The 18,687-nt window shown below is 39.0% G+C and overlaps 1 protein-coding gene across 1 annotated transcript; it reads left to right on the forward strand.

Annotated features, from left to right (window-relative positions):
- Positions 1-740: 740 nt before the first annotated feature.
- EDARADD (EDAR associated death domain) lies at positions 741-17,082 on the forward strand. Its single transcript, XM_033056589.2, has 6 exons — positions 741-821; positions 4,763-4,821; positions 6,023-6,062; positions 8,813-8,901; positions 11,683-11,728; positions 14,137-17,082. Exons 1-6 carry the CDS (start codon positions 791-793, stop codon positions 14,511-14,513), a joined length of 642 nt encoding a protein of 213 aa, XP_032912480.1. The 5' UTR covers positions 741-790; the 3' UTR covers positions 14,514-17,082.
- Positions 17,083-18,687: the final 1,605 nt, after the last annotated feature.

Raw genomic sequence — 18,687 nt, forward strand, 5'->3', positions numbered from 1 at the left:
AGGTGATCTTTGTAATGGCAAATTCAGTTATGCCAGCTTCTTTTGCTTGCATTGTACACTAAATAGGAATACATAATATTTATTATTTAGAGAGCGTTTTAATGCACCCCATTTAAGAAGCCTGTGTTTACATCGACACCGTGAGAGAATTTGCCAGAGATGACAATGGGGTTCCAAAGCAATTACATCCAAAGATTTGACTTCGTCGTGGTATCGGATGTGCCTGTAGCATAAGAGGACGAATGTTAAATATCTGTGAAAAGGCAGGGCAGTTTATGATCGCTGCTCTGCAGTACTTGCGTTTGCAAACTCTGTCCGTACACGTTGAGCCACCTGCAGATGGACCTTGAGCAATAATGGAGACCGCCTTTCTCTGTCGAAGGCGGTGACTGACGCTCGTAAATGTCCGCGAACAGGAAAGCGAGCGCTTGATTTCATATTGCTGAAGTAACTCACTTTCAGATCCAAACTGGCATTCTTGACAAGCGGTATGAGCACCCCTTGTCCGTGGTCTTGGCGAAACAACGTTTTCCCTCAGGAGAGCACCTCCCGCACGGAGGATTTAACCCGACGTATCCGCGGGAGCGCGGTGTTCCGCGCTGGGAAGTGCGGGCTCCCGGCGGAGGCGCTTTCTAGCGCGGCGGGACGGCCATGGGTGGGACCGACCTGCCTGGCTCCGTCGCTGCCGGGAGCGCCCTACCTGCAGCGGGGCGGCGCAGGAAGGGGGCGGCGCGGCGGGGCGGCGGTTCCGGGCACGTCGCGTTCCTCGCCCCGGGACCCGCCGCGCCCCATGGCCGCTCCGCAGGACCCGCTGCCCCCAGGTGAGGCCGGCGCCGCGGGGAGCCGGGCGGGTGGGCGGGGGTGTCCCGAGGGGTCCCCGGGGGTCTGGGACAGGCGATGCGCGGGGTGCGGCCCGCGGCTTCCATCTCGGGCCGGACAGAGTCGGGGCCGTGGCTCCTGGGAGCCAGGTGAGGAGTGCAGCCCCGAGTTTTTAAGTTGCTCCCTTCCCCCTCCGCACACGCCAGTTAAGTACGGTAATAATTTATCATGTGCTCTGCTGATGTGATTTAGTGTAACTTGTCTTGTCAAGCCTGCTCCAGTATTTAGGGTCTAAGTTAGTTTGCGCTAGTTAGCAGCATGTTCAAAATATCTTTTTGAAAGACGTTTTCTTAGAAGCCCAGAGCTTCGTAGTCCACACGCATTAACTTGCATAGTAATGGTAACTGTGCAAATTGCTTTTAAGCACCTCACCTGTGGAGTGCCAGCATCACTCCATACCTATCTGCTCAGACAGGGACAAAGTTTTGAGTAGTTAACAGTAAACAAAAGTGCACAAGTGCTGATGCACTTGGGCTTTTCAGAGTACTGAATATTCTAGTATAATTTGCCATGTCTTCTTCTATTCAAATCTCTAATTAATGTGCCTCAAAGCAACATTTTTTTAATTTGGGTTTAATCAAAGAGTTCATATCTGTGAGCAACATTAGTTTTAGAGTGATTACTTGTTTAAGTTGTGCTAAGTTAAATTATTCATGTGTATGCCGAGCCTTGGTGTGAAAAAGGTCTCAGGTGCATGGTTGAATTATGTAACTACAGCCGACCTTAGGTGCTTCACTCACTGCTAGTGGTGTCAAGACTGAGTTAAAGAGAAAAACTCTAACAGTGGGGAATACTGTCTCTGCTACTTGGTACTTTGTGACCGGCCTCCCCCTCCGCTTAAAGGTCAAAATGCTGAGGTCTCTAAAATTCGCTTTCAGACTTCCTTCCAATGCAAGGGTGAAAAGCAGAAAAACTGTTTGCACTGGTAGATGCAGAGCATTGCATCCCCACTATAGTAGCAGTATTGAACAGAGAGAAAAGGTGGGCATTCGTACAAGTCTGCTTCTCTTCTTGCAGACTGGTCATACTGGGTGGGCCCTGGCAGAGCTGTGGCTGCTGCTGAGCAGCATGCAGGTGCTGCGTGGCAGAAATGAATCTCAGGAGCAACCATTGAACCTGATTTATGTCTCTCCAAGTCCATGTACACATGCTGATTTATGTCCATCTGAGTCAACTCACTTGAGGCTCCCTGCTAAAGTGTGGGGAGGTAAACGTAGTCCAGTGTCTGTATCCTGTTGGTGTGAGTACGGTGGTAGTGATTTTGTGAGGGACTCCAGGTAATGTTGTTATAAAGCTGTCTGTCAAAGTAACCATGAAATCAGTCAGTTAGTCAGATGATACCCTCATTTCCTGTTGGCCTTTCAGCATGCAAAACTGTGCATGGTTTACATGAGATAAACACAGAACTTTCCTCCCTGCTGCTTAGTGCACCTGTGTCCAGCTCTATGACATGAGCTGTGGAATGTTGGGGCAGATGCATGTGGGAAGGAGCATAAGGACATTCAAATTGCCTTATTCACAATAAAGTACTAGATCTGTGGTTTTCAGATTATGTGCCTTGTGTCAGCAAGACTCTGGTGAATCATCTGCAGCCCAATATGTGGAGTCTTTAATCTTAGGTGCAAATATTCATACACATACATGCCACTTATAAAAAAACCAAACTGGGGACTTGGTAGTGCTCTGCAACCTAAACAAAACAGTGGAAATTACTATTCTTCATAAAGAACTATGAAATAAAGGGAAGCACTCGAGGCATAGGAAATGAAATACAGTTTTAAAATATTTTGCAGGATGGATGCTAAGCAAGAAAAATGCAGATTCCCATGATTGTGTTTGTGTGTGAAACCTAGAAAGCAGGAGTGAGAAGTACTACCTTTGTACTCCATCACCTCTTGTAGAGGAACCCTTGGGTCTGTCAAGTCCTTGTTTGAAAGCCTGTACTCTCTGAGCTTCTCCATTTTTTCAGTGCTTCCCTCTGGATTGTGGAAAGTAAATTACCAGTGTCAAAATGTACGTTGGTGGTGTCACGGAGATGTAACAGAGAATAGGGGAGAGAGCCCTTACCATAGCTACAGTGAGGTTCACCAAGGCATGGATGTTCTGTGGGATGTTTGTTTTTGATCATTTCCGTTTTTAAAATTCATCTAAGAATCTATAAGGAGGGGCTGAAAGGCCTCCAAAATAAACCAACAATAAGGTGCATGCTTTGCCACTGGCTTTGAGTGGAAAATCAGTGAGACTGGGGATGCTTGGGCTGATCTTCTTCCCTAGAGCCTTTCTTTGGCTCCCAGTGCCTCCTTGTTTTTCAGCTTTCCTTTACTGGGTGGGCTTTTCTTTGCCCACTTTCTCTGCAGCTTTCCCTGCAGTTCCTGCACTTGAGAGTTTATGCTGGCTGTTGGTATCAGGGCAGGCTTTATCCAGAACATTTCGTTAATGTTATGTTTTTGGAGCAGGGATGTCATATTTACCAAAAAATACAAGTGACAAAACCATTTGTTTTCCTCTTCTGCATATGCTTCCTAATTTGCAGTGTGAACTGCATGCTCAACTGCAATTTCATAGGCCCCTGCCTATTTTAAACATGCAGTGTGCAAAGACTGTGCTCAGCCCTTGTCATCTACCCCTCTGATCATGTGCCACCTGCCTGGACAATGCCTGTGGATTTCCTGGGGGCTCTGGCTTTACCTGGAATCTCAGGGACGCTCAGGAACTGTTGCTGGTGGGGTGCCTCACAGAAGCAGGAGGGAGAACAACTCTGTCCCACTGCTGCCACCCTTTTTATTTATTGTGATGTCTTGCATTGGTTAGTGCTTCAGCTTGTTTTGTTGTATTGAGTGGATTTGTAGGAGTGGGTCCCCAAATAAGCAACTGTGCTAAATTTGAGCTGGCTAGAATGGTGTCTGTGTAATTTCTGTTCTGGGGCTCAGTGTTTATAAAGTGTACTTTATATTTCATTTCTGTGACTCTGTTCTAAATCTACTGGGTTTTATATTCCAGAGAAGATAATCACCAAATACTGATTACAATTGTGTCTTACTGCTTGCAGCTGAAAACTTAATGTGTACTTGCAGTAAGTGACTTTTAGAGTAAGAATGACACGAATTAAGATCTTACCACATAATTTTAAAATGTTTTTCAAATTTTGAAAACATTTATACTTACCAATAGTGGAGATTGCAGAAAAATATGACAGGATGATGTTAAATTACAGGAGAAGTTTTGTGAATCCTGACTTCTGTATGACATTTATTTTGGATTCTCTGTGCACTTCTGGTCAGTGTCCCACTAGTATTTGTCAATTTAGCCATTGATGCAGAGGGATTAACATTTCATGATTCACCTGCAGGTACTTTGAAGATTTATTTTTTTATTCTCTTGATATTAATATAGTTGAATTTTACTGTTCTATTGTATACAAATAATTAGCATTTCACTCCAATATTTTTTAATTAGTATTTTCCATTTTCTGTTGTAATCTGGTGTTCGTTATAGTATTAATTTCTGTTGTAGTGGGTATTTTTGTTTCCTGTTTGAATTATTTCTTTGAGGAAAAAATGGAATGCTGTCACTAGGAGAACAGAACTTAGCTTTTAGAAAATTTACTGAAATTTATTATTTATTGCTGACATGTTTTGTGTAGGATTTTAATTGAAGTCTATCTTAGGTTAGAGTTGGGTGTCCTTATTGCATGTAATTTCTCATCTCTGTGCTAGTTGCTCTGACATTTTCCAGTTTGTCATGTTTTCTTGTGGAAGTATGACATAGTGCATGTAATGGCTGCATAGTTGTGTTTTATCTTGGTCAGACAAAGAAGCAAAATACGAATTGGCAGAAATACTTTGATGATTATGCAGTGATAAAGTTTTCTCTTTTCCATCAGATCATGCAGCAAAAGAGCCAGTGGAGGATACGGATCCAAGCACTCTTTCCTTAACAATGGTATGTGCTTCTAGTCTAGTGCAGTTGAAATCATTATAGCTCTCTATGGTTATGTAATACCACAGTGAGAAAATACATTCAATGATGCTAACCCAAACTGTGAGCTTATATATGACTGCACAAGCAAACTTTAATTTACTAACCTGTGCAGTAAAAGTGTAAATAAAAATACTAACAGGTGCATCAGCTGAACTGGATGGTATTACCAGTGGAGCTGTCCATGTGATAACGTCCAAAGGCTGTGGCAGTGCCATCTCTTTAATTTAAAAAAGCCCCAACAACTGAGAAAAATTGGTGCTGGTGTTCTTCTCTCTACACGGTTTGGACGGATTAAAAAGCCCACCTAGGGCTTAAAATTTCAACAGTACTAAGCTGTTATTACTTCCTGTAGCTGATTTGAAGTAATGGAAAGGTAGGATCCAAGAGCAGCGGTGCCTTAGGCAGGCCTGGCTGAGCCTCAGGAGGGATCAAGCCGCGCCCTCTGGTGCTCGCTGGCACACGAGCACCGCTTGTGTCGAGATCTCAAACGTCCCAGGCTCCTGCCGAGGTGGGAGTAGAAGTAATACGAAATTCTGTGAAAACTTCTTGAAATGTGGCTTTCTGTAAAAGCCACACCTACTTTCATATAAGGGCAAGGGCCATAGGGAAGGAGGTAAATTTCAGATATTATAATAAGTTATGTTATACCTGGGAATCAGAAGCTTTCTCCTTAAACTCAGCAATAATAGTTTCCTATTGTATCTTAATTGGCTGTGCAAGTTTAGAGCAGAAGGGGGAAATATTTCTTTTTCTTTCAATGCAGTAACATTTTATTAAAAGCTTAATCTGCTAAAAGAGAAATTGCAGTCATGTCTGTTCCTCCTGTTATGCATTACCTTCTCAGGAGTATCTTGCTACTTCAGAACAAAATTTCTTTCTTAAACTTTTTCTTAACTTTTTCACTAAAAATAGCTTTAAAAATACTGTAGCAAATCAGCAATCTCTATTCTTCATGTGCTAATCAGTAGTGTTAGTAGCATCTCAGTTCCCACAAGTGTTGCTCTATCTGATGGTGAACAGATCAACTGGTAGCAACTTGAGAGATACAACTATAATTATGCACTTATGAAAGTACATAAAGAAAGACTATATAAATACTCTTTCCCCAGCACAATTACGCTCAAAATAGCAAACATCTGTGTTTCTTGCATTTTTGTGACAGACTGAAAAATATCCTGTCCAAGACACAGGAGTACCTAAAGGTAAGTATTTGTGAATTCTGTCTATTCAGATATCATTGATCTGTGCTGCCATCTGCAATAAAAACAGTGGTGTTACCCAACAGATTGAAATATTTTTGCTAGATATTTAAATGTAATGCCCTCTTTATTTGTAAGGTCAGTTTGGTGTGTATATCTAACTTTTGAAATCTCCTTTCCAAATTTAGTTTTGATCTAAAAGTTACTCTAAAACTATCAACAGAAGACCTGGGTTTCTCAGTCTGAAAGGAAAATACAGCAGTGCCTTTGAAAGACAAATTTCAGACAACAGATGGTAGAGACATCATAATGTTAGATGGTGACTTTGAAGGGACTACCAGTGCATTCATGTTGTTAGAAATACAGTCAAGGAATACCTTTCAGGTCTTTTGCCTCTGACTGCATTTCCAGTCAACTCTTCGTGCCATCTTTTACCTTCAGCAGGTGTTAATATCATCTACTGGGGAATCTACTATTAGGTCTGCTCTGCACAAGTTCCTGCCTCTCCTTGCTGAAAATGGAGTGAGGAAGTCAGGTTCTTAAGAAAAATACATGGATTACATAGTGTGAATATCCTCCTTATGTTTCCTTGACCTGTGGGGTGGGTTTTTTGCTGTCATCCCAGGCTTTGCCATTGTCTTCTGTCCAGGGAATACACTGGCAGGGGTGTGGCACTCTGCAGATAGTGTGTTCTCCATGCTGTGTTGCACAGCAGATCTGCAGTGGGACTGACACAGGAAACCAGGCTTGTCACAATGGAAACTTCTGCTAAGGAGTGGGAGCTGTATATCACTGGGGTTAAAAAAAAGTTGGAGATTATTCAGGGGCTTGAGAAAGATACACAGAGGAAATGGGCACTCTTCAGAAGTGCTGATTTTTTATTTCACCTGTGACATTTGATCCTGCTCAAAATTAATTAGCTAGATTACTGAATTTCAAAATTTTCAGGGTTGTTTGAAACCCAAAATTACATATTCTAAATGCACCTAATTTAAAAAAGAAAGCTAACACCTAAGTAGAAAGGTCAGCACTTTCTGTAAAAAGGGAAGTGCACTTGGTTTATATTCAATTTTCATTTTTGCTTCTGCTTACTAAGTGTGAAAAGATGTAATTACTAATATAGCTTGACATTTCCCCTTTGAATTTGAATATGATACAAATATCTCTTACTAATTTGTTAATTTCTGTGAATTTAATTCTTTCTCTGAGAAGGCTTTTCATAGTTATTTCAGTTAAAAATACAAACTTAGAAGTGTGAGTCTGTCAAATAAAAATTGTAAAAGATGTGCCAGTCTGATTCTGTACATCACACAATTGTGTTTGTTTCAGATGTAATGTTTGAACACACTTTTAATTTAATGTTTGAACATTGGTTAGAGGGGCTGTCTTGCTTTTATTGGTCAGTTAATTAATTGGCCATTTTTGAGCCATAACTTATTAAAGTTCTTGGCACCCTTTATTGATAATGAAATAAAATGGAGTTGAGGGAACTTTTTATATTGTAGAAGTCATCTTAGTGTTTATCATGATTTGATATTAATTCTATTTGCACTCAAATATAGAACAAATTTCACACATATTTCCACAGTTTTGATGCCTGGGCTATGCATTTTCAGACAGACTTTGTTTGTTTTGGGGTTTTTTTGGTTGTTGTCTCTGGACCTACAGTCATAAAGAATAATGATGGTCCTCTACAAACACTGACTTTTAATGGGGATGAAATATCTTTCAACAGTCTTATAAAACCAGAAAAAGAGGAGAATAATGATTTTTAGTTTTCTTTTTCTTGTAAGTGTAAGGATGATCTTTGATTCACATCAATTTCTTGAGTGAGTTAAGAAAATATTGCTTCTTTCTGTTATGTAATGATTCATAAAGATAATAGAGATTCTTCAATGAGATCTTGCCACTAAACAAAAAACAGATGGAAATATACCAGTGCTACAAATGTAGTCACCCCCCTAGAGCACTTTTGTATATAAAAACATGTAGAATATAACCCTTTTTAAGCTTGTGTTAATGGTTGGTCAGCATCTGATTCAGGGGAATTATGCAAATAGTTTGATGGGGAGGACCTTACTAATCATGCAGGGTGAAATTTGTCCATTTACACAAGGTTCACAAAGGGTTTGTGTATCCTTTGTATCCCATTTTGAGGGCTGAAGTGATGCTTGAAAGGTTAATGCTGTACTAGGGAATGCTGTACTTTTCAGTGGACTCCCAGGGCTCCCACTTTGAAATGGATTATTTCAGTGCTTCAGCAAATTCCTATGTAGTAGAAATCAGTAGGATGAGTCCAGTTCACAAAGGGCAGAATAAAAGATAAATATTTCTGTAGTACTTATTTTAACGGTCATTTTAAGTGTGATGAGAAAAGCAAAACAAAAATTAGAGTGACTTGTGACATCTTCGGCCTACTTGGTTGTATTGGTTCAGTTAATATTCTGTAGTCAGCTTTCTGAAAGAACAACATGACTCTTGCTTTAAAAATAGTGTGATGTTTGTTTAGAAAACAGCTGCTACTCTAATCTCTGCAAGGATTGTATTTCTTCTCACAGTCATGCTCTGCATGATTGTTAGAGAGTCTGCTGATTTAACATTTTGGGGTTTTAATCTAGCAATTCCCAGTGTTTGATCATGATATGGAGTTAAATTTTGTATGTTAGACATCTATACTATAATTTATGTTTGTAGTCTTACTATTTAAATTTGTATGTGAGTGGAAGACCAGTGTTTCACGCTCTTTGTCTTAGATGAGGAATACCTAACAGATCAAGTTACTTTGGAAATAGCATCTGTGAACATCAAGACCCTTACATCAGATTCTGGCCTAATCCAACAGGTAAGAAAAATGATACTTGAATATGAACTAAGTTACTGCTGTTAATTAAGTATGTTAACAAATAAGTATATTTTCAGATTATATCTGGAGAACAAAACAAAATTATTCAGTAAAACAGAAATTTGCTTTATTTTCAAGAGTTCAATGAAAGGAGCTTTTGTGGAGAAGAGCAACAAAGAGATTATTTAATCATTAACATGTACTTTTTAGTTTAAATAGGCTTTGATCAATGTATAGATGTTCTGAAGGAGAGCCACCAAAGAGTTAAAGCTTTGTCATGCATGCTGTCCCTCTGGTGAAAATATTTCCTGGTGAAAATAAAGCCAGGCAGAGAAGAAATGAAGAAGTAAGGAATCCTAGATTTTGCCCTTAGGGAGGTATTAGACTGTTTTGCTTTGATTTTGGTACACTGCTCTTCCCATAGTTGAAACACTGTCCAATTTTTGTGAAAACTTATATTGCCATAGTAAGGGCAATCCTGAGTGACTCCCATGCTCCATGGTTATCATCTTTCAAGTGAATGTTATTTGCTGAATTTCAAATTGATTCTCTTTGGGTTGAGCAGAAAACTTGGAGAAGAGAAATGAATGAGCATTTTCCAGCAAGATGAAGAATTAAAAGGAGTTCCTTATGCCAGAGTCCCAGCTGAATTCCATCAGAAACAAACATGGGTTTGGTATGCATTTCACAGATGATGGAGGTAACTGTTCCTTCCCATCATCAAGAAGAGAGCATTTATTGGCAGCTTAGAATCACTATAAAGATAATCCAGTGTATTAGAGTGGTTCCACAGAGCCGGAAAACTTTGTGCTTACCTTCAGACTATACATAAGTTTATGGCTTTGATTAGTACTGTAGAGGCTGATTGGATCTTCGTTATGGGCAAAAAATATTCTTGCTTAATGCCTTCATTTCCCTGGCAGTAAAATTACATTGTCTTATTGCAATTACATTACAAGAAAATGATCTTGAATAAACCTGAGTGCATCTGACTTGATAAATTGGATAATGACTGATCAGTAGAAATACTAATTTTGAAAACAGATGTATGGCACAGGTAAGTATAGCTGCTTTTCTTTGTACTTTTTGCAGTACTACCCACTCTTATTTTTAATGCCTCATAAGGCATATATAATGATATAAGGGCACTTGGACATTGGCTTTCACAATAAGGTTTGAACTTTAATGAATTGATAAAGTCTGGGAAATGAAGGTCAGGACAGCAGTTAAGTGAACAGTGTATGCTTTTCTTCTTTTTTGTTATCTCTGGTGAGGCTGAGCCGTCCTGGGAAGTTCCTCATTCTCCCCAAGGTGTTACCCTTCTGGGAATTTGCTCCTTGAGGCTCAGTAGTAACATTCTACCTTTTTAAAGAATTTGTGCAAGTGGAGACAATTACTATAATCAGGGGCTTCAGATTTAGGTTTTTTTTTACTTTGGGTGCTCATATGTGGCCATGAAGGCCAGGTTTGTGTTTAAAAAGTGCTGTGCAGATAAAGCTGTTGTGGTAGAAAGTAAACTACTAGAAGATAATGGCAGGGCTTATTCACTTGCAATTTGCATGTACAGTGTTAGATCTCTCTTGAGCAGAGAACAGACATTTTGATGTTGCATGTGTGGTCTTGCAGTTTTCAGGGAGTCAAGAAATTCTGAAAACAGTATGCAAATTTTTTCTTTCTTAACAAAGTCTGTAAATATTTTGGAGGGATTTCACCTTCTTTATAATTAGATTGTGAATGTATGCAAGTTCACCACAGCAACTGAAACTGCCTTGTATTCTATTTTTAGTGGATTTCTTAGTAAAGAAGGTGTAGCAGGTAGGACTAGAGTATCTTAGTACACTAAATTGTTACCCATATATTGACTTTTGTTTATATGCACAACCTGCAAAATTAAGTAGCCTGCTGTTAGACTTTTGGAAGAATGACACAGTACAAAAAGATCAACAATACTTCATTGCAGCTATCTAAGGGGAAAATCCCCTTCTACTTTCATCTTTAAATCCTCAACAGAAGAAAGCTATTTCACCTGGCTCCACACCTGCATAGTTAAAGTAAGGGCAGCTGCAGTTTCCTCACAGTTCTACAATCACGGGCTGTCCTTCCAGGTTTTAGAGTTTGCTAAGTAGTAGAATTTAAATGTTACAACGTGTGTTGCAGTCTCAGGCTGCTAAGTAATCTCATTATGTTTAATTAGCAGACGAAACACCATTGAGGGAATGTTATCTTCAAATAGGAGAAGGGTTAGATATGAGCCACAAAAATGTTCACATCTACCTGTTGTCTATAAAAGCTTCCTAAGTACATAAAGAAGTTTATAAAAAAAAAATTTTATAAAAAAATTTTACCTAGATCAACAAAACAGTCCCTTAGTGCTGCTTGCTACAGGCAAAATTCTTGGTTTTTGCATTGCAAAACATTTTAAAAATCTTTTTAATCAAACCATATGAATTGTTAAATAACTTTTGGGTGTCTAAGAGAGTTAGTCAATAGATGCAATGCTATAGCATGTCATTAATAAAAATGCTGTTGTTCAGTGCATATAACCAACAGGGCAGTTTTATGAGTGAAAGCATGGAAATGCCGCCTGAAAAGACTGCAGATTGTTAGCAATTCCTCAAAACTGTGTATTGTATATTGTTATGTATGTTCCCTGTCTGAATTTACAGGTAGCTTGGAATTCTTTTAAGTAATCTCCTGCCAGTTGTAAATTAGTCAAATACTTATTCTGGCATTCAATTACATTGTTTTATTTTGACTTTATATTTATTTTCTGCTTTGTAGCCAGAAGACAAAGACACACAAAACCATACTGACAAATCACTTTCAGGTAATATGTCAGCTTTATTGTTCTCTGTATTTTATTCCTAGGTTTTATTTGAAAGTGCTTTTTAAAAAACTGCTATTTTTAAAAATTAACAAAGAGCTGTTTGCATAATTAGTGCTTATGGAGCTCATTTCATTTACGGTTTCCCCTTTGTTCTAAGAGAATGGTGATCAATGATGCAGACCATACAAAATATGCAAGTTGGTCTTTCCAAATACATTTAGTACCCCTGCCTTTGGAAGTGATGTGTAAATAGCTGTCAGGAGAGAGCAGAAGCTGGCAGTAGGTTGTGAGTGCTTATCCCATCATTGTGTGAGTTCTGCTGGGAAGGGAGATGTGTGTATTATATACACTTCTCTTAATCTAACAGTAAGAAACTGAGAGTTTCTGATTTTGTAAAGAAGCTTGTCCTATCAGGTAGCATTAGGATCACGCAATTTGCTGGGTAGTGCTTGTCAGCGTCTAACATAGGGACACCTTAGAAAAGCAGGATTCTTTAAGATGTTTTGATAGTCTTCCAGATGGTATAGCATGAGAAGCAGGTTGGTTTAGTTTTGTTTACTTATATCTGTGCCCTTTTACAGAGGTGTTTTCTTTACCCCATCTTCCCTGTTTCTATTGGAAGACAAAACTTACCCTGGCAACCTTGCCAGAGTAAATAAGATGAAATTCAGATAGGGTGTTCTCCTGCCCTCTGAGCTCAGCCAGAAATTTGATTGGATTATATTCATTTGGCTTTGTTTGTATAAGTAAAGTTTGGTATGAATGAAGCAAGAAAGTTTTGTCTCATTCCAGCAAGAGTTTAGGGTGCCCAAGAACAGAAGAGTTAACATATATGTTCCTGTAGAGAACAGCTGCAAGCCTGTGGAATACCTATGAGCTAAGATGTCACCACAAATGTTTCCCTTTAACAGGGAATGTAAGCTTTTGTATGAAGTTACGTGTCTGCAGCAGTGTTGTTGCTGCATGTCCTAACTCGTTGAAAACTTCAGAAGTTGTCCTTGGCCTGCCAGAAAAAGCAATCTGATGAGAAATGTTACAAAACTAACAATAGCCTGTTCTTTCTTTAAAATATACCATGCAGACATAATGTTCTGGAATTTTCACAAAATTTATCCAATAATTACTAAAAATAAATAATTGATGTTAAAAAAAAAAGCCACAAAATCCCACAAACAAACAGCCTTAACAGATGCTGTTGTCCTTATGAGTAGGTGACACTAACTATCAGATTTGTCCTTTGCAAGAGATACAGTTCAGGCCTGTGATACAGCACTTGTAAATTGTGTGTCACTGTTTCCTGTTGTTTTTAATTGATCTTTTGATTAATATCAGATCCTTTTTCAAAGAGTTTTGTCTGAAGTAGAACTAGCTACCTCCCTATTTCAAGTGGTATAATGAGGCTGGAGCACAGAAACTTTAGGAAAAGCTTCTAGGCTGTGTCCATTATTTACTATTTGGAAATACCAGATTCTCCCTGCAGCCAAAATGCTCAGACCATCTCCTGCACTGTTGCAGTGTTAAAGGACTTGATATTAGAGTTTGATTAGAGGTATGACTCAAACTAGTTTCTACATGGTTCAAGGGGTATTAATATATAATGCAATCTGATAGCACCACATTGTTCCCAGTTTTGGGGGAGATACTGACTGTGGTGTGTAGGAGATTTCCAAATGGCAATTTTCAGTATTTGATGCAAATTTTAGAACATATCACCACCTCTTTCCAGCAACTTGTTATTTTTGTTTTTCTCAGGAAAAACATGGAGGAGTATGCACTTTATTCCTTTTCATTATGTACATTTAAAATAGGCTTTGTTGGTAAAATAGGGACAGTTTTTATTGTCAGAGCCCTTACAAAGCAAAGGAACATACCTACTTTTTCATTGTGTGAAAGTACTAGATGGTAGTTGTGTTCAGCAGAGATTCTCGTGGTGCATGTATTTCATGTTGTTGTAAAGGCAGCAGCTCAAAAATGCAAAATCTTTTCCTTCATTTGACAACACAGGTACACAAGATGCATGGAATGCACACATAATCCTGTTGGTGATGTAAGTGGGCGTTATGGCAGATTCAAGGAAGCGACATTGTTCCAAAAACAAAAAAGAAGACTCACACACTCCATTGAATCCTATGTCTTTTCTGTAAAAGTACAAATGTGGTGCTTTCAGAATTACTGTCTTGTCGATTAAAGCAACTTTTGATTAGAATGTAGTGAAGAGAGAAGTTTTAGAAAGTTAATTTCATGAGTTCTTCGTGAGGAGAGGCATTGCATGTCATTATTCTGACTTTTCCAGAAGCAATTCAAAGCAACATAATACTCCTTAATCCTTTATGCTTTTAACTTTTTGTTCATGGTGATACCACAACAATAGATCCTCATTTCTTTCCATGTAATGGTTTTCACTGCAGATCTCAAGAAAACCTGCAAGGAAAATGTCACCTGCTCCTTGTGCTTATTCCGTGCACCAACCATCAGTGACATGCTCAATGATGAGGACTTGTTGTACACAGTGAGGCTAAAGCTGGATCCCTGCCATCCAACAGTGAAAAACTGGAGAAATTTAGCAAGCAAGTGGGGGATGACTTATGACGAATTGTGTTTCCTTGAACAAAAGCCTCAAAGTCCCACCTTGGAATTCTTGCTACGGAATAGTGACCGGACTGTGGAGCAGCTGATTGATCTCTGTAAATTTTATAAGAGAATTGATGTTGTGAAAGTTCTGCTGAAATGGGTGGAGGAGGAATGGCCCAAGAGAGGGAACAGAAATTACCAGAATGACTTCTAGGTCAAGAAAGTTGTTAGTCTGTATGTGTTAAATGCTAGCTAATCCATTGGAAGTTTCCCTTGCAAGAGAGAGAATGCCTGTACTGAGGGTATACTGTGTAAGCTTTATCTACTGTATACACAAATGTAAGCTTTATACCCTCAGGGTTGCAAAGATAACCTTCCAAAAGTGGATGGAATCATCCAGGTTGTGTTCTTGAGTCTGCAAATACCTTCAGTTTCTTTGCTGCTCTTCACAGCCTTCCTAAACAGAAAAGGATTGAAAAGGCCAGACCACTTGTTTTACTGCAGCAGTTGTGAGCCATATCAGTTGTGTGCTGTTGCTATTGGGAAAGTCACAGTTAGAAGGCAAACCTCTTGGCCTTACTGGTAGCCCTTCCACAATTTTGTATGTTCTACCTAGTACAAGATGAGGTGGAATCTTTTTCTTCTTTTTTAGTTGTTTTATAAGCTTTGTTTTGGCACAGGAACACCTTGGTGTTCCAGGCAGCAATTTGGATCTGAATGTTACAATTAACTGAATATTCAACATCACATTTGAGCAAATTAAGTCTCTTTATGAACAAGAGTAGACTTTAAATAACAACAGATATAAAATAATTACTCACATGCTACATCATAGGCCATATATTTACTCTAAAAAGAAATCATGCAATTCAGAGAGACTTTTCAACCCATAACCTTTTGGGGCCAAAGTAACCAATTAAAAGGCTCTATGCTTAAAATTACTTCCCAAAAGTTTAAAGACAGTGTACACTCTTGAGTGCGTGTATCAAATCCCTCTCACTTTGCAGTGCGAGATGATGGCACCACAGGGTATTGTTAGTATTGACTGTAACTTCCCTTTTCACAGGTTGTGGTTTTCTTTATGGTCCTGTGGGTTGGCCTGCTTTCTGTCCTACACCAAGGCAGTTGCAGTCTTGTGTGAAACTAGCACTATCTATTGATTAAAGCCACTCTAATGGAAAATGAACAGCTGAATTCACCTACAGCCTAGGTGGATGGTTTATTAAAGCACTTACAGTGGCTTAGACTGACTTTTTAAAAAATATTTTGATACTGTTTACATTTTAAATGTTTTAGAATTGGCCTTTTTCCTACCATTCTTCTGACATCTCAGACAATGTAGTATGTACATAGGTGTATATACCAAAGCACTGGTCAAGATGTGGGGCAAAACTAGAATGGGATGCAGGTTGATGCGCTGTTTACTGTTCTTGAGTAGAAATAATAAGAATTAGCAAAGGTGAGGAAGTCTAATGCTGTATGCTGAGTTTCTTACTGTAAGAGATTAAAAAGGGACCTCTAGTAATACTTTATTGTAGATGCTGAGTGATACGGTTACAGAGCAGTTAGAAGTAAAGACTAACATTTTCAATGTCAGGTACATGTTCTGGGCTGACATAAAATTAACTTTATTTTAGTGACTTCAAGAAGCTGAAAGATTTGTTTCAGGGTAAAGAAATTTACCTAAATTTGAGGTCTGAATTTCTGATTTTTTTAGAAAAGGCTAGAATTTTTAATGAATTTTTTTAACCATTCCTCAAAAAAAGCTGCTACTCTTTAGAACTCTAGTTTTCTAGCTGTATTTTAAGGAGGAATTTTTACTGCTCTGTGTTGTTGGGGCTGCAGTTCAAGTGTTTAATGGTTCTCTTCTAACACTGAGGGTTTCCCAACAGATGTTTGTCAGCTTCTATTACTTTGCAAATAATCTTCTGTCTTGAGTTAGATGCTCTAGATTCAGCTTTGGGGACTATTGCTGCTGCTTTCAGTTCCTGCAGAGGCATCCACTGCCGATGTGCAAATAGCTCATATTGCAGTTTGTCCAACATAATTCCCATACCTTGGGCTGACTGCATACCTGATTTAGGATCATATGTCAGTGTGTTAAGTTGTTCTTCTAAATGGTGAGTGCTGGCATGTGTGCACACAGCTTTCTCCTCCATAACATACCACAGTATATCTGTGTGATATTATAATATGCTGTCCTTTGATAGATCCAGAGCAGCTAGGAGCTGGAATCCTCGCCTAAGAATCAGAATGCGAATATGAAACGATGCAGTAGCATTCCTGAATCAACATGTTCAACTGACATCTACCCCTTTTCTTGATTTCTGGGTAAAACTTGTAAATTTTTGAGGAAACTCTGTTGTTTTGTGAAGATGAGTTTGATCCGTTGAAGCTCTTCAAAAGTGAATGTCAGATGCAGCAGTTCATGTGAAATGGAAATAAAGCTGCTTCTGAGAATTCATAGGTGGATTCTGTATAAATTCATCTCTGAAGGTTGAAAATGTTAGCCTTAAACTTCACCATACACTGGATTACTCATTACTATACTTGAAATACTTTTTTCCTCTTTTATGGCATGAGTGGAGATGTACACACTCTTTTTTTAGTTTTATATCTTTTTGCTAGATATTGGTTCTGAGTGTTCAATTTATCCTTATGTCTTCTGTTATAATGTGTACTATTTTTAGAAGAAATATAGTTGTCAATGTTTGACTTTATTGTATTTGTTTTTATTACAACTAGGAAAACAGCTGTTTTTGTTCTCACAAGTCACCTTGGAATTTCTGAACTATCAACTAATCATTCTGTGTAAAAAATGCCTTATAAATTAAATAATGGCACCTTAAAGCACTTACATTTGCAACACATACCATTGTTGAAGAAAGGAAGATGTGTTTTTTTAATCATTTCCATAGGGAAATGAGTCAATTTTGATAAGATGATGAACAAAATTATTTATCTAGAAACTTGTAGCTGGTTTACTGACTAAGAGAGGTATGAAACCTGTATGGGGTGAACTTTTCCTGAATTCATAACCAATCTGATACCAAACACTAAAAAGGCTCTACTAGGCTATCAGTTTTGTTCTATTATATCCTTCTCCTATTCCTGTATAAGACCTGCTCTCCCTTCAGGGATTTCCAGTTTTTTGCCTGCTGTCTCTGTGCCTGCAGGATGATCAGTGGCCTTTGCCACCCATTTTAGCTTCTATGAAGCTGGCCAAACCACTGTATTACTTCATTCCCGAAAGCTTATCTAAGATCTAATGAGCTTAATAACTGTTCTTCAATGACAAAGTTACAGTGCTGTGCTCCAGGAGAACCTAGTTTTTCTGTGCAGACAACTATGGGGTATCCCCAGCAAAATGGTGACAGGGTCCAGTTCCTGTACTCTCTGCAAGCACTTCCATTGTATCTGTGGAGAGGAATGCAGGATGGGTTTGGGATTGTCCTTTGGAACCAGAAAGGATAGGTGTAGTCAGCATGATCCCAGATGCTTGCTTCGAAATAACTTGTACAGAAACTGTAAGCCAAAGGTTCTTCCTGAATCAGTACTGAAAAATGGAGAGCTGCAGCTTGGCCTGGCCAGTGCATTGTGCAAGAGACTGCGTATTTTTCACTATCTCAAAAGGCCTCCCACAGTTCCAAGTCAAGCTGTCAGCAAGAGCAAAGAAATGTAAATTGTGCCTTATGGCTCTTTAAGATAGGGTAGCACTCTTGATTTGTGGCCAGACATAGCTGGAAATTATTTGTCAGACAGCAGAATCATGTAAACAAGGTCAAAGAAAGTGCATTCATAATAACTTAAAGAGCAGCCTACTTGTGTAATTTTTGCAGCAGATCATGTTCTTCTGTCCATGAAGGCAATTAGTTATTCATAACTACTTTCAATATATATTGTATATTTTAAATTTTGACTCAGTTTTGGACAGAAGGCAGAGCACCATTAAATGAGGATGTGAGCTTGTTGCCTGTTTTGGCAGAAGAGTGCTTTTCCTAGTCCCTGAGTTCAGCTAGTCTTGATTCCATGGCTATGGTCAGTTGGCCTTAAGTGGATAGGGAAGGTATGGATCCACTGGTCCGACAGGCTGAATATCAGCCGCGTTAAAGGAACTTACTTTGAGAGGTGCAGTCTGCAGTATTTGCCTGCATTTTGGCCAAGGACTGGGACTGATTCCATCTTACAAGAAACAGAAGGCAAAGAGAAGTTGACAGCCTTGGGAAAGGGTTGCTGTACCCTCTGTGGGGGGCAGAGGGGCAATTAACAGCTGGGCATACTTACTAGCTTGATCTCTGTATTTTGCCTTTGTAAAACAGTAATTCTTGTTTTCAAAGGCAGGTCGTTTAGGAAATGTATATTTGTAATTGTGGTAATGAGAGTTGCCG

The sequence above is a fragment of the Catharus ustulatus genome, chromosome 3 (assembly GCF_009819885.2).
Source record: "Catharus ustulatus isolate bCatUst1 chromosome 3, bCatUst1.pri.v2, whole genome shotgun sequence".
In the NCBI taxonomy this organism is placed as follows: domain Eukaryota; kingdom Metazoa; phylum Chordata; class Aves; order Passeriformes; family Turdidae; genus Catharus; species Catharus ustulatus.